The sequence below is a fragment of the Podarcis gaigeae genome, assembly GCF_964106915.1.
Source record: "Podarcis gaigeae genome assembly, chromosome: 12".
Lineage (NCBI taxonomy): Eukaryota > Metazoa > Chordata > Lepidosauria > Squamata > Lacertidae > Podarcis > Podarcis gaigeae.
In genome coordinates, this window is record NC_139688.1 from 3,753,492 (window position 1) to 3,765,524 (window position 12,033).

The window sequence follows — 12,033 nt, forward strand, 5'->3', positions numbered from 1 at the left end:
TCCCACTTTCCGCTGGCTGGCAATGCGTCCAGGGACTGCATGCCAGTGGCAAGTGGAACAAGAAATGCAAATCTTTTTTGGCGAAGCTTTTCCCGTTAAGTTTTCCAAAAAAAAATCACACGTACATTGCAATACATGTGGGTGGAAGGATAGAAGCAAAACTGACGGGAAGTGTTAGAGGAGTATTTGGACAATGGAGAATATTTAAGGATTATATAAGATCATATTGTACCAATCACACTTGAGTGATACTTGTACACACAACAAATACCGTTTGTGGAACAATATTAAAGAATATAAAACTGCGGAAAAAACAACGACAGTATAAACAGTACAATGAGAATGATTGGAAGATTCGTTTGGTAGAAGTCTTTTTTATTTAAGTGTTTAATTAAGTATTAATTAGGAAGATTTATTATTATTATTTTTTATGTACGTAAATTTGCTTTTTCCTCTTTCTTTTTTCTGTATTTTCTTCCTTTCGTTTTTCTTAATTGTTTTTCCTTTAATTTTCTTTTTGTAGTGTTGTTGTTGTTTAGTCGTTTAGTCGTGTCCGAACTCTTCATTTGAGATTGCAAGTTCTTTGTATAAGTGTGTAATTTAAATTAATAAAGATTATTTTTTTATTTAAAAAAAAGGAAAGAAGGAAGGAACAGGTCCCTGCCCCTAGGAGCCTACAGTCTCTCTGGGTTTCGTTTGGGTTATAATTTATGTTGTAACTTGATGAAAAGTGTCGATTTGCATGGAACGATGAGAACCGAGGCTCCGAACGAATGACTTGCAAAATCCCCGCACCGAGTTTTATGCTGACACCCTCGATCATAATCTGCCAGGGCTTGCATGCTGCCTAGACACCGAGGAAACATCCCATTGGTCCTTGCAGGTGTCAAGCCCGGCCTGCTGCCATGGAAACCAAACTTTCCCCTCCTGCCTTAGTCTCCATGGTGACAACAGAATTTGAAAAAAGGGGATGCTTAGAACTGGCCAGTTACATCAGTGCAAGAGCCTATGGGAATATTTGAGAATTTCGCACAAACACAAACACTCTTCTCTTCACGTGGAATGAGAGAGAGGCTGGGAAGCCTGTTTCAAAATACAGTGGTACCTTGGGTTACAGACGCTTCAGGTTACAGACTCCGCTAACCCAGAAATAGTGCTTCAGGTTAAGAACTTTGCTTCAGGATGAGAACAGAAATTGCGCAGCATCTGCGGGAGGTCCCATTAGCTAAAGTGGTGCTTCAGGTTGAGAACAGTTTCAGGTTAAGAACAGACCTCCGGAACGAATTAAATACTTAACCCGAGTTACCGCTGTAGTATTTTATGGGGTGGGGGAACTGAAATCCAGAAAGGCGTTCAGAGCGGCGTACCTAGTTCTCCCCTTTCTCGTTTAATCCCTCACAACAAGCCTGTGAGGTAGGCCAGGCTGAGAGGTCAAACAGTGAGCTTCATGGCAGAGTGGGGATTCAAACCCAGGCAGAAATTAAAAGACGCCTGCTTCTTGGGAGAAAAGCAATGACAAACCTAAAGGTAAAGGTAAAGGGACCCCTGACCATTAGGTCCAGTCGTGGCCGACTCTGGGGTTGCGGCGCTCATCTCGCTTTACTGGCCGAGGGAGCCGGCGTACAGCTTCCAGGTCATGTGGCCAGCATGACTAAGCCACTTCTGGCGAACCAGAGCAGCGCATGGAAACACCATTTACCTTCCCGCTGGAGTGAGAGTCTGTCCGCCTCTTCTGTGGAGTCCTAGGCTCTGTGGTTTAACCCACAGCACCACCCATGTCCCTTATGACGAACCTAGACAGCATCTTAAAAAGCAGAGACATCACCTTGCCGACAAAGGTCCGGATAGTTCAAGCTATGGTTTTCCCAGTAGTGATGTATGGAAGTGAGAGCTGGACCATAAAGAAGGCTGATCGCCAAAGAATTGATGCTTTTGAATTCTGGCGCTGGAGGAGACTCTTGAGAGTCCCATGGACTGCAAGAAGATCCAACCTCTCCATTCTGAAGGAAATCAGCCCTGAGTGCTCACTGGAAGGACAGATCCTGAAGCTGAGGCTCCAGGACTTTGGCCACCTCATGAGAAGAGAAGACTCCCTGGAAAAGACCCTGATGTTGGGAAAGATGGAGGGCACAAGGAGAAGGGGATGACAGAGGACGAGATGGTTGGACAGTGTTCCTGAAGCGACCAGCATGAGTTTGACCAAACTGCGGGAGGCAGTGGAAGACAGGAGTGCCTGGCGTGCTCTGGTCCAGGGGGTCACGAAGAGGCGGACATGGCTAACCAACTAAACAACAACAACAACTCCCAGGTCCAAGTGCCACACTCTGAACCACGGTGCCACAATGGCTCTCACCTTGCCACCGCTCATGGTTGGGGCTCCTTCCCTTTGGAGAGTCCTGGATTCGAATTTCGCTACTACCATTTTAATTCAGAGCTCCCAAGGACTGCAGCAAGGCCACCTGCCTCTGTGTGTGTGTGTGTGTGTGTGTGTGTGTGTGTGTGTTCAAGCGCTTGCTCGGCCTCGCCGTGTCTCCCTGCTATTTCCCTTCCTTCCAGCGCTTGCAAACGAGGTCATTTCCATCGCGATCCCTTGATTGAATCTGACGCCGAGGCCGGCTCCCAGTCTCCCTTTGCTTTTCACAGAGAGTCGCTCCCGAAAGCTTCTTAACCACCAGCTCGTTCCCTGCTGCAACTTAAAATCCATTTACAAAAAGCCGTTTGCTGCCTTGATCGCACAACCACCCTGCGAGGCTGGGCAGGGGCGCTAGGAAGCTCTGCTGGTCACAGAAGTGTTGAACAACAATTGTAAAATATTGTCTAAAATGTATAAATTGCTGCTGGAATGGCATATGAAAGATGAAGAGGTCGTCAGTTACGATACATTGGGCCAAGGATTTTGGGTATAGTAAAGGGTAAAGGGACCCCTGACCATTAGGTCCAGTCGTGGCCGACTCTGGGGTTGCGGCGCTCATCTCGCTTTACTGGCCGAGGGAGCCGGCGTACAGCTTCTGGGTCATGTGCCCAGCATGACTAAGCCGCTTCTGGCAAACCAGAGCAGCGCATGGAAATGCCGTTTACCTTCCCTCCGGAGTGGTACCTATTTATCTACTTGCACTTTGATGTGCTTTCGAACTGCTAGATTGGCAGGAGCAGGGACCGAGCAACGGGAGCTCACCCCGTCGTGTGGATTCGAACCACCGACCTTTTGATCAGCAAGTCCTAGGCTCTGTGGTTTAACCCACAGCACCATCCGCGTCCCCAATTTTGGGTTAAACATACAGCTAAAAGAGTGGGAAAGACTGTGGAAGGAAGGATTAAAATTTACTGCATGCAATGCTTTGAAAGAAAACGTGATGAAAATGATGTACAGATGGCATATTACACCAGTGAAATTAGCTAAAATGTATAAAGCAAATAACAAATGTTGTAAATATAAAGAAAAAGAAGGATCTTTTTATCACATGTGGTGGGAATGTAAGAAAGGGAAAAGCTTCTGGGAAATGATATATAATGAGATGAAAAAGATGTTGAAATATACATTTATAAAAAAAACACAGAAGCATTTCTACTTGGCATTGTAGGGAAGGATATTAATAGACAGGATAATAAACTGTTTTTATATGCAGTAACGGCAGCAAGAGTACTATTGGCACAGAAATGGAAACAAGAAGAATTACTGACAAAAGAAGAATGGCAGACAAAATTAATGGACTATGCAGAATTAGATAAGATGACAGGAAGAATTTGAAACCGGTGGGATGAGAGATTCTCAGAGGCCTGGAGCAAACATGTGAACTATCTGAAAAGCAATTGTAATCAACAGATTGCACAAGAAGTTTTGTAAGGAGGACTGTGTGAAATATTGCAGACAAAAGTATGAAGAAAAGTAATAGTGAAATTAATGAAATGCAGATTAAGTGATAAAGATGGAAAAACCTTCAGATGTGGTTGATGGAAGTCCAAGACACTGGATAAGATGAGAAAATACGTTGTATGATTTTTATTTTTATTTTGAAATTCCATGTAAAAATTAATAAATATATATAGATAAAGGGACCCCTGACATTAGGTCCAGTCGTGACCGACTCTGGGGTTGCGGTACTCATTTTGCTTTACTGGCTGAGGAAGCCAGCGTACAGCTCCTGGGTCATGTGCCCAGCATGACTAAGCCGCTTCTGGCGAACCAAAGCAGCACACGGAAACGCCATTTACCTTCTCGCCAGAGTGGTACCTATTTATCTACTTGCACTTTGACGTGCTTTCGAACTGCTAGGTGGGCAGGAGCAGGGACCGAGCAACGGGAGCTCACCCCATCGCGGGGATTCGAACCGCCAACCTTCTGATCGGCAAGTCTTAGGCGCTGTGGTTTAATCCACAGCCCCACCTGCGTCCCTTAATATATATATATATGAAGCTCTGCTGGTCCATCGAAGCGCTGTTTCTCTGTCTGAATCATTGGCCAGTCAGCTGCCACCCCAATCCTGACCCAGCCGGCTCTCCCAATGTTCTTGTGACCTGGTTAGGGGTATCAAAGATTCTCCCCTGGAGGGCAGAATTCAGCCTGCAGAGATTCTGCCATGCGTGCCAAGACATGCCCTGTCCTATGCGCCACTGAACATGCCAGGCACGTTAGCCGCCTCTGGGCACCAACGACAACATTGGGGAGAGGGAGGCGCAGAGCAGGGAGAACGGAGACCATCGCTGACTGTTCAGTTTACTGGAAAGAAAAGCCCCCAAGGCAGCAACAGCCACTCAGCTCCAAGAAGAATTCGCTCAGCGAGTGCACTGGGTTACGTAAGCTCGCCGCATGTACAGTGGTACCTCGGGTTATATACGCTTCAGGTTACATACGCTTCAGGTTACAGACTCCGCTAAGCCAGAAATAGTGCTTCAGGTTAAGAACTTTGCTTCAGGATGAGAACAGAAATTGTGCCGTGGCGGCAGCGGGAGGCCCCATTAGCTAAAGTGGTGCTTCAGGTTAAGAACCGTTTCAGGTTAAGAACGGACCTCCGGAACGAATTAAGTACGTAAACAGAGGTACCACTGTATAGATTTACAGCAGTCTCGGCCAACCTGAGGACGTTTGGACCCAGGCACCTGGCGTAGCTCGGCTAGTAAGAGCACGAGACTCTTGATCTCACGGTCACGGGTTCAAATTTCACGTTGGGCATTGCCGGGGGTTGGACTAGATGATCCTTGTGGTCCCTTGCAGCTCTACGGTTCTGGGACTCTCATCGGCCCTAGGAAGTGGCTAGGAATCACAGGTGGAGAGAGCTGCTGTTGCAAATAATAATAATAATAATAATAATAATAATAATAATAATAATAATATATTAATTATACCCCGCCCATCTGGCTGGGCTTCCCCAGCCACTCTGGGCGGCTTCCAACCAAATATTAAAATACCGTAATACATCAAACATTAAAAGCTTCCCTGAACAGGGCTGCCTTCAGATGTCTTCTAAAAGTCTGGTAGTTGTTCTTCTCTTTGACATCTGGTGGGAGGGTGTTCCACAGGGCGGGCGCCGCCACCGAGAAGGCCCTCTGCCTGGTTCCCAATAACCTCACTTCTTGCAGGGAGGGAACTTCCAGAAGGCCCTCGGCGCTGGACCTCACTGTCTGGGCAGAACGGTGGGGGTGGAGACGCTCCTTTCAAGCCTGCTTGGTGAGCTTGCAAGACTGGGGCAACCCAGCCAGATGGGTGGGGTACAAATAAAATCATCATCATCATCATCATCATCATCATCTAGGTGGCACCCATAAGGATGAGATGGGCCGATTCAGCAGCCAAGCTCTTCTGCAGTTGCACTGTGCTGGGCCCGGGGATAACCCAAGAAACACGGTCCATGTCCAGTCCAGAATCCAAAGGTTCTGCTAGAAGTCAGTCCGACAGGGCCAAGGCAGGTCACGAGGCAGGAAACCAGGCAAGAACAGGTGCAGGATCTCAGGCAGGATCTGGCATACAGCAATGTTGCTCCCGCAACTCGGGGCGGGGTCCGACAGCCTTTTATCTCTGTCGTGGTAACGGCCGGTCCTGATCCCCCGGTGACTCACCTCCCTGTGTCGCCCGGAGGCGAGCACTCCTCCTGCGAGTACTCAGCTCTCTCCTTCTCTCAGACCTCAGTCTCTGCAGCTCAGGAAACGTCAGTGGGTTACTTGGACTACTGCAATGCGCTCTACGTGGGGCTACCTTTGAAGGCGACCCGGAAACTACAACTAATCCAGAATGCGGCAGCTAAACTGGTGACTGGGAGCGGCCGCCGAGACCACGTAACACTGGTCCTGAAAGACCCACATTGGCTCCCAGTAAAAACTTCTTTAGGGAAGATTCAATGTTTAACAGACTACTGTATTTTAATACTTTGTTGGAAGCCGCCCAGAGTGGCTGGGGAAACCCAGCCAGATGGGCGGGGTATAAATAATAAATTCTATTCCATTCTATTCTATAAGCTTCCAGAAGATTTATTGAACCAGTATCTTAAGCTGTGAGTACACCATAGCTTCATTTACCGTATTTTTTGCTCTATAACTCACTTTTCCCCTCCTAAAAAGTAAGGGGAAATGTGTGTGCGTCTTATGGAGCGAATGCAGGCTGCGCAGCTATCCCAGAAGCCAGAACAGCAAGAGGGATTGCTTCTTTCACTGCGCAGTGATCCCTCTTGCTGTTCTGGCTTCTGAAATTCAGAATATTTTTTCCCCTTGTTTTCCTCCTCCAAAAATTAGGTGCGTCTTGTGGTCTGGTGCATCTTATAGAGCGAAAAATACGGTAATCCTCCTTCCTAGTGATTCCTTCATTTGTTTGCTACTGTTGAGCCACCGTTTGCTATTACCCTCCAAAAACCTCTTCCATGGAAGGCGAGAGTCGCACAGAGGAAGCCGCTGTAAACAGGATCAGACCACGTGCTCAACCAAAGGCAAACTGCTCCAGAATCTCTGCAAACGCCATCTTGGCAGTCGAGATAACCCCACCATTAATTGCTAGTTGTTGTAGCAATGAGCTCATCTATGTTTAGATTCACTTGCTCTGATATAAGCTAATTTGCTGTGACGCTCTCCTTATCTGTGGGCTCAAGGGACTGGGCTCTCAGCCCAGAAACAGGAGCTATCTGTAAGGTCTGAGTATTTTCCACCCACGCCTTCATCTGGGCAGGTGAAATGACGTTTCCTGTTTTGTGTATAATATAGGCATGTTGGCTTGGGTGCGGACAAGCCATCTCCTTAATGCGGTGTCCGTCCCAGGTCTGCAAAGGCTGGGAGACCTGGCAGGCTGCGTTGCTCTAAGTCTACACCTTTCTTTAATAAAGCACTTGAACGGGCCATTCTGATCTTTTTGACATCCTCCTTGCACCCAGCCACTCCTGGGAGAGCTACTTTGCGGTTGGAGGATGGATGGCGGCTAACAGATTGAGGATGAATCCTGACAAGACAGAAGTACTATTTTGGGGGGACAGGGAGCGGGTGGGTGTGGGGGACTCCCTGGTCCTGAATGGGGTAACTGTGCCCCTGAAGGACCGGGTATGCAGCCTGGGAGTCATTCTGGACTCACCGATGTCCATGGAGGCGCAGGTCAAGTCGGTGTCCAGGGCGGTTGTTTACCAGCTCCATCTGGTACGCAGGATGAGACCCTACCTGCCTGCGTACTGTCTCGCCGGAGTGGCGCATGCTCTGGTTATCTCCCGCTTGGACTACTGCAACGCGCTCTACGTGGGACTACCTTTGAAGGTGACCCAGAAACTACAACTAATCCAGAATGCAGCAGCCAGACTGGTGACTGGGAGCGGCCGCCAAGACCACATAACACCGGTACTGAAAGACCTGCATTGGCTCCCAGTACGTTTCCGAGCACAATTCAAAGCGTTGTTGCTTACATTTAAAGCCCTAAACGGCCTCAGTCCAGTATACCTGAAGGAGCGTCTCCACCCCCATTGTTCAGCCTGGGCACGGAGGTCCAGCTCCAAGGGCCTTCTGGCGGTTCCCTCCCTGCGAGAAGCCAAGGGAACCAGGCAGAGGGCCTTCTCGGTGGTGGCGCCCGCCCTGTGGAACGCCCTCCCACCAGATGTCAAAGAGAAAAATAACTACCAAACTTTTAGAAGGCATCTGAAGGCAGCCCTGTTTAGGGAAGCTTTTAATGTTTCATAGGTTATTGCATTTTATTGTTTTGTTGGGAAACCCAGCCAGATGGGCAGGGTATAAATAAATTATTCTTATTCTTATTCTTATTCTAATAAATGGCAACTAGGCATTCCGTTTTGACAACTGTAGCCCTGGTTTAAGGGAGCCATTTGGCGCCTAGCTGATATATAAAAGGTAAAGGTAAAGGTACCCCTGCCCGTACGGGCCAGTCTTGACAGACTCTGGGGTTGGTGCGCCCATCTCACTCAAGAGGCTGGGGGCCAGCGCTGTCCGGAGACACTTCCGGGTCACGTGGCCAGCGTGACAAGCTGCATCTGGCGAGCCAGTGCAGCACATGGAAACGCCGTTTACCTTCCTGCCAGTAAGCGGTCCCTATTTATCTACTTGCACCCGGGGGTGCTTTCGAACTGCTAGGGTGGCAGGCGCTGGGACCGAGCAGCGGGAGCGCACTCCGCTGCGGGGATTCGAACTGCCAACCTTTCGATCGGCAAGCCCTAGGCGCTGAGGTTTTACCCACAGCGCCACCCGCGTCCCCAGCTGTTATACACACACACACACACACACACTGCCTGCCGCCTGGGAGACCAAAAGGCTTTTTTCAACACACGGATTCCGAAGCAACTCTCTTTCTTTCATCAGCCAGGCCAGGAGCGGAACAGACAGCCGAAAGTGTGACCTGGACTGTACAATAGACCGTTTATTGAAATGCACATCTATATACATGGATGAAGAGGCCCCCCTCCATGCGTCCAGAGATGCTCCCGGCCACTTCCCTTCAAGGTGGCTGTTGACGAGGACCGGCAGAATCCCTCCCTCCCAGCAGTTAATCTGGCAACTGCCCTTGTGAGCGCGTGTGTGACTCTTGTTCTCCCTATTTTGCCATTTCTTCAGCTACTGCCTTGCCCATCTTGTCTTTGAGGTAGGCAGTCTTCTGCCACTCCGACTTCAGGTCAAGCCATTCGTAATAGGGAACCTGCAAGAGGTGGAGGGGAAGAGAGAAAGAGGAGATGATAATATTCATTCATTCATTCATTCATTCATTCATTCATTCATTCATTCCTCGCCCATCTGGCTGGGTTTCCCCAGCCACTCTGGGCGGCTTCCAACAAAGTATTAAAATACAGTAGTCTGTTAAACATTAAAAGCTTCCCTGAACAGGGCTGCCTTCAGATGTCTTCTAAAAGTCTGGTGGTTGTTCTTCTCTTGGACATCTGTTGGGAGGGCGTTCCACAAGGCAGGTGCCACCACCGAGAAGGCCCTCTGCCTGGTTCCCTGCAACCTCTGCTTCTCGCAGCAAGGGAACCACCAGAAGGCCCTCGGAGCTGGACCTCAGTGTCCGGGCAGAACGATGGGGGTGGAGACGCTCCTTCAGATATACTGGACCAAGGCCGTTTAGGGCTTTAAATGTCAACACCGACACTTTGAATTGTGCTCAGAAACTAGGCCAGGCCTCAGCTAGAAAAGCCCTGCCGGGCATTGCATCTATTCCTGGACAGAGATCAGCCAAAGATTCTCATATTCATTTATGAAACATCAGTTCTGTATTTGTTCAGAATTTGTTCAGTATTCAGGCATTTCAACAGCAAGTGACATAACCCAGTTAAAAAGTAAAGGTAAAGGGACCCTTGACCATTAGGTCCAGTCGTGGCCGACTCTGGGGTTGCGGCACTCATCTTGCTTTATTGGCCGAGGAAGCTGGCGTACAGCTTCTGGGTCATGTGGCCAGCATGACTAAGCCGCATCTAGCGAACCAGAGCAGCGCACGGAAACCCCGTTTACCTTCCCGCCAGAGCGGTACCTATTTATCTACTTGCACTTTGATGTGCTTTCGAACTGCTAGGTTGGCAGGAGCAGGGACCGAGCAACGGGAGCTCACCCCGTCGCAGGGATTCAAACTGCCGACCTTCTGATCGGCAAGTCCTAGGCTCTGTTGTTTAACCCACAGCGCCACCCGCGTCCCTTATAACCCAGTTAGTATCACATAATTGCACTAGAATTAAAGAGGTTTCTTTAGATCAGTGTTTTTCAACCTTTTTTGGGCAAAGGCACACTTGTTTCATGAAAAAAATCACGAGGCACACCACCATTAGAAAATGTTAAAAAAAAGTAACTCTGTGCCTATATTGACTATATATAAAGTATTTTATAATTACTTTATTATGAAATAGTAAGTAAACAGAAATATGAAAAATTATAAAATACTTTATTTTTAAATCTTTTGAATTTTTCCATTTTTCCCACAGCACACCAGGCAACATCTCGCGGCACACTAGTGTGCCGCGGAACAGTGGTTGAAAAACACTGCTTTAGATATTGATAGATGGGAGTCAGTAAACTCCAGCCTTTGGGGAAGAGTTCATATACGCAACTCCCTCGACTGGCTTGGCTTCCAGACTGGGTTGTGTCTGCGCGTGACACAGAGTATTTTCCTGATCAGAAGCCCTTCGCTGTGAGCATCTCGCAGCCACCTTGGCATCTAAGCACCTGGGGATTATCCAGAGTGGTTCTGAGCCAGTGGGGCTGGCAGGGAACGGTGCCACGGTCTACCCAGACAGCCGGCCAGCGATAATCTCTGTCCCCTTCCACCCTGGTGACTCTCAATGCCTCAACTTTCCACCCAACTTTGTACAAACAAGCGGCTGGCCGGCACCTGGAGGAATGAAAGCCGGAGGATCGGTGGGCCGTGGGAAAACGCAGTCGAGTCGGAGCAAACAGATTAAGGGCTGAAACAACGATGGCCAGAGGGTTAAGCGGCCTCACGCAAAAAAACGGTGTTTATTAGCAGAATGCAGAGACAGGGACGGGCTGCTGTTTTCAGCAGTTTTGGGAATCGGAGCAAAGCGCATGTGCTTTTTGCTTTTTTAGATAAGCCTGTGGTGACCTCAGATATGCAGATGACACAACCTTGTTGGCAGAAAGCGAGGAGGAATTAAAGAACCTTTTAATGAGGGTGAAAGAGGAAAGCGCAAAATATGGTCTGAAGCTCAACATCAAAAAGAACGAAGATCATGGCCACTGGGCCCATCACCTCCTGGCAAATAGAAGGGGAAGAAATGGAGGCAGTGAGAGATTTTACTTTCTTGGGCTCCAGGATCACTGCAGATGGTGACAGCAGCCACGAAATTAAAAGACACCTGCTTCTTGGGAGAAAGGTGATGGCAAACCAGGACAGCATCTTAAAAAGCAGAGACATCACCTTGCCAACAAAGATCCCTATAGTTAAAGCCATGGTTTTCCCAGTAGTGATGTATGGAAGTGAGAGCTGGACCATAAAGAAGGCTGATCGCCGGAGAATGGATGCTTTTGAATTCTGGTGCTGGAGGAGACTTTTGAGAGTCCCATGGACTGCAAGAAGATCCAACCTCTCCATTCTGAAGGAAATCAGCCCTGAGTGCTCACTGGAAGGACAGATCATGAAGCTGAGGCTCCAATACTTTGCCCAGCTCATGAGAAGAGAAGACTCCCTGATGTTGGGAAAGATGGAGGGCACAAGGAGAAGGGGACGGCAGAGGACGAGATGGTGGGACAGTGTTCTCGAAGCTCCCAAAATGAGTTTGACCAAACTGCGGGAGGCAGTGGAAGACAGTAGGGCCTGGCGTGCTCTGGTCCAGGGGGTCACGAAGAGTCGGACACAACTAAATGACTAAACAACAACAACAACAAGTGGTGACCCCTGAACTTACACATTCAAAGCACAAATTTGGGGATTGAGCTGAAAGTGCAAGTCCTAGTCCTGTGTGTTCTGTCCTGCGTGTTCGTTGTTCTGTATGGGACAATGACAATAAAGATTATCGTATCGTATTATATTGTGATATGGCTCTAATCGTAGAATCACAGACTTGGAAGGGACTGCGAGGGTCTTCCAGTCCAACCCCCTGCCATGCAGGAATGTTTTGCCCA

At 48.5% G+C, this 12,033-nt stretch overlaps 1 protein-coding gene across 1 annotated transcript in view; it reads right to left on the reverse strand.

Moving 5' to 3' along the window:
• Window positions 1-8,812: 8,812 nt before the first annotated feature.
• The window catches only part of TBRG4 (transforming growth factor beta regulator 4), a 35,986-nt gene continuing 32,765 nt past the window's right edge, over window positions 8,813-12,033 (reverse strand). The window contains exon 11 of the mRNA XM_083704122.1: window positions 8,813-9,106. Within this exon, the coding sequence (XP_083560248.1) occupies window positions 9,005-9,106 (102 nt within the window). The 3' untranslated portion in view covers window positions 8,813-9,004. The remainder of the gene's footprint in view (window positions 9,107-12,033) is intronic.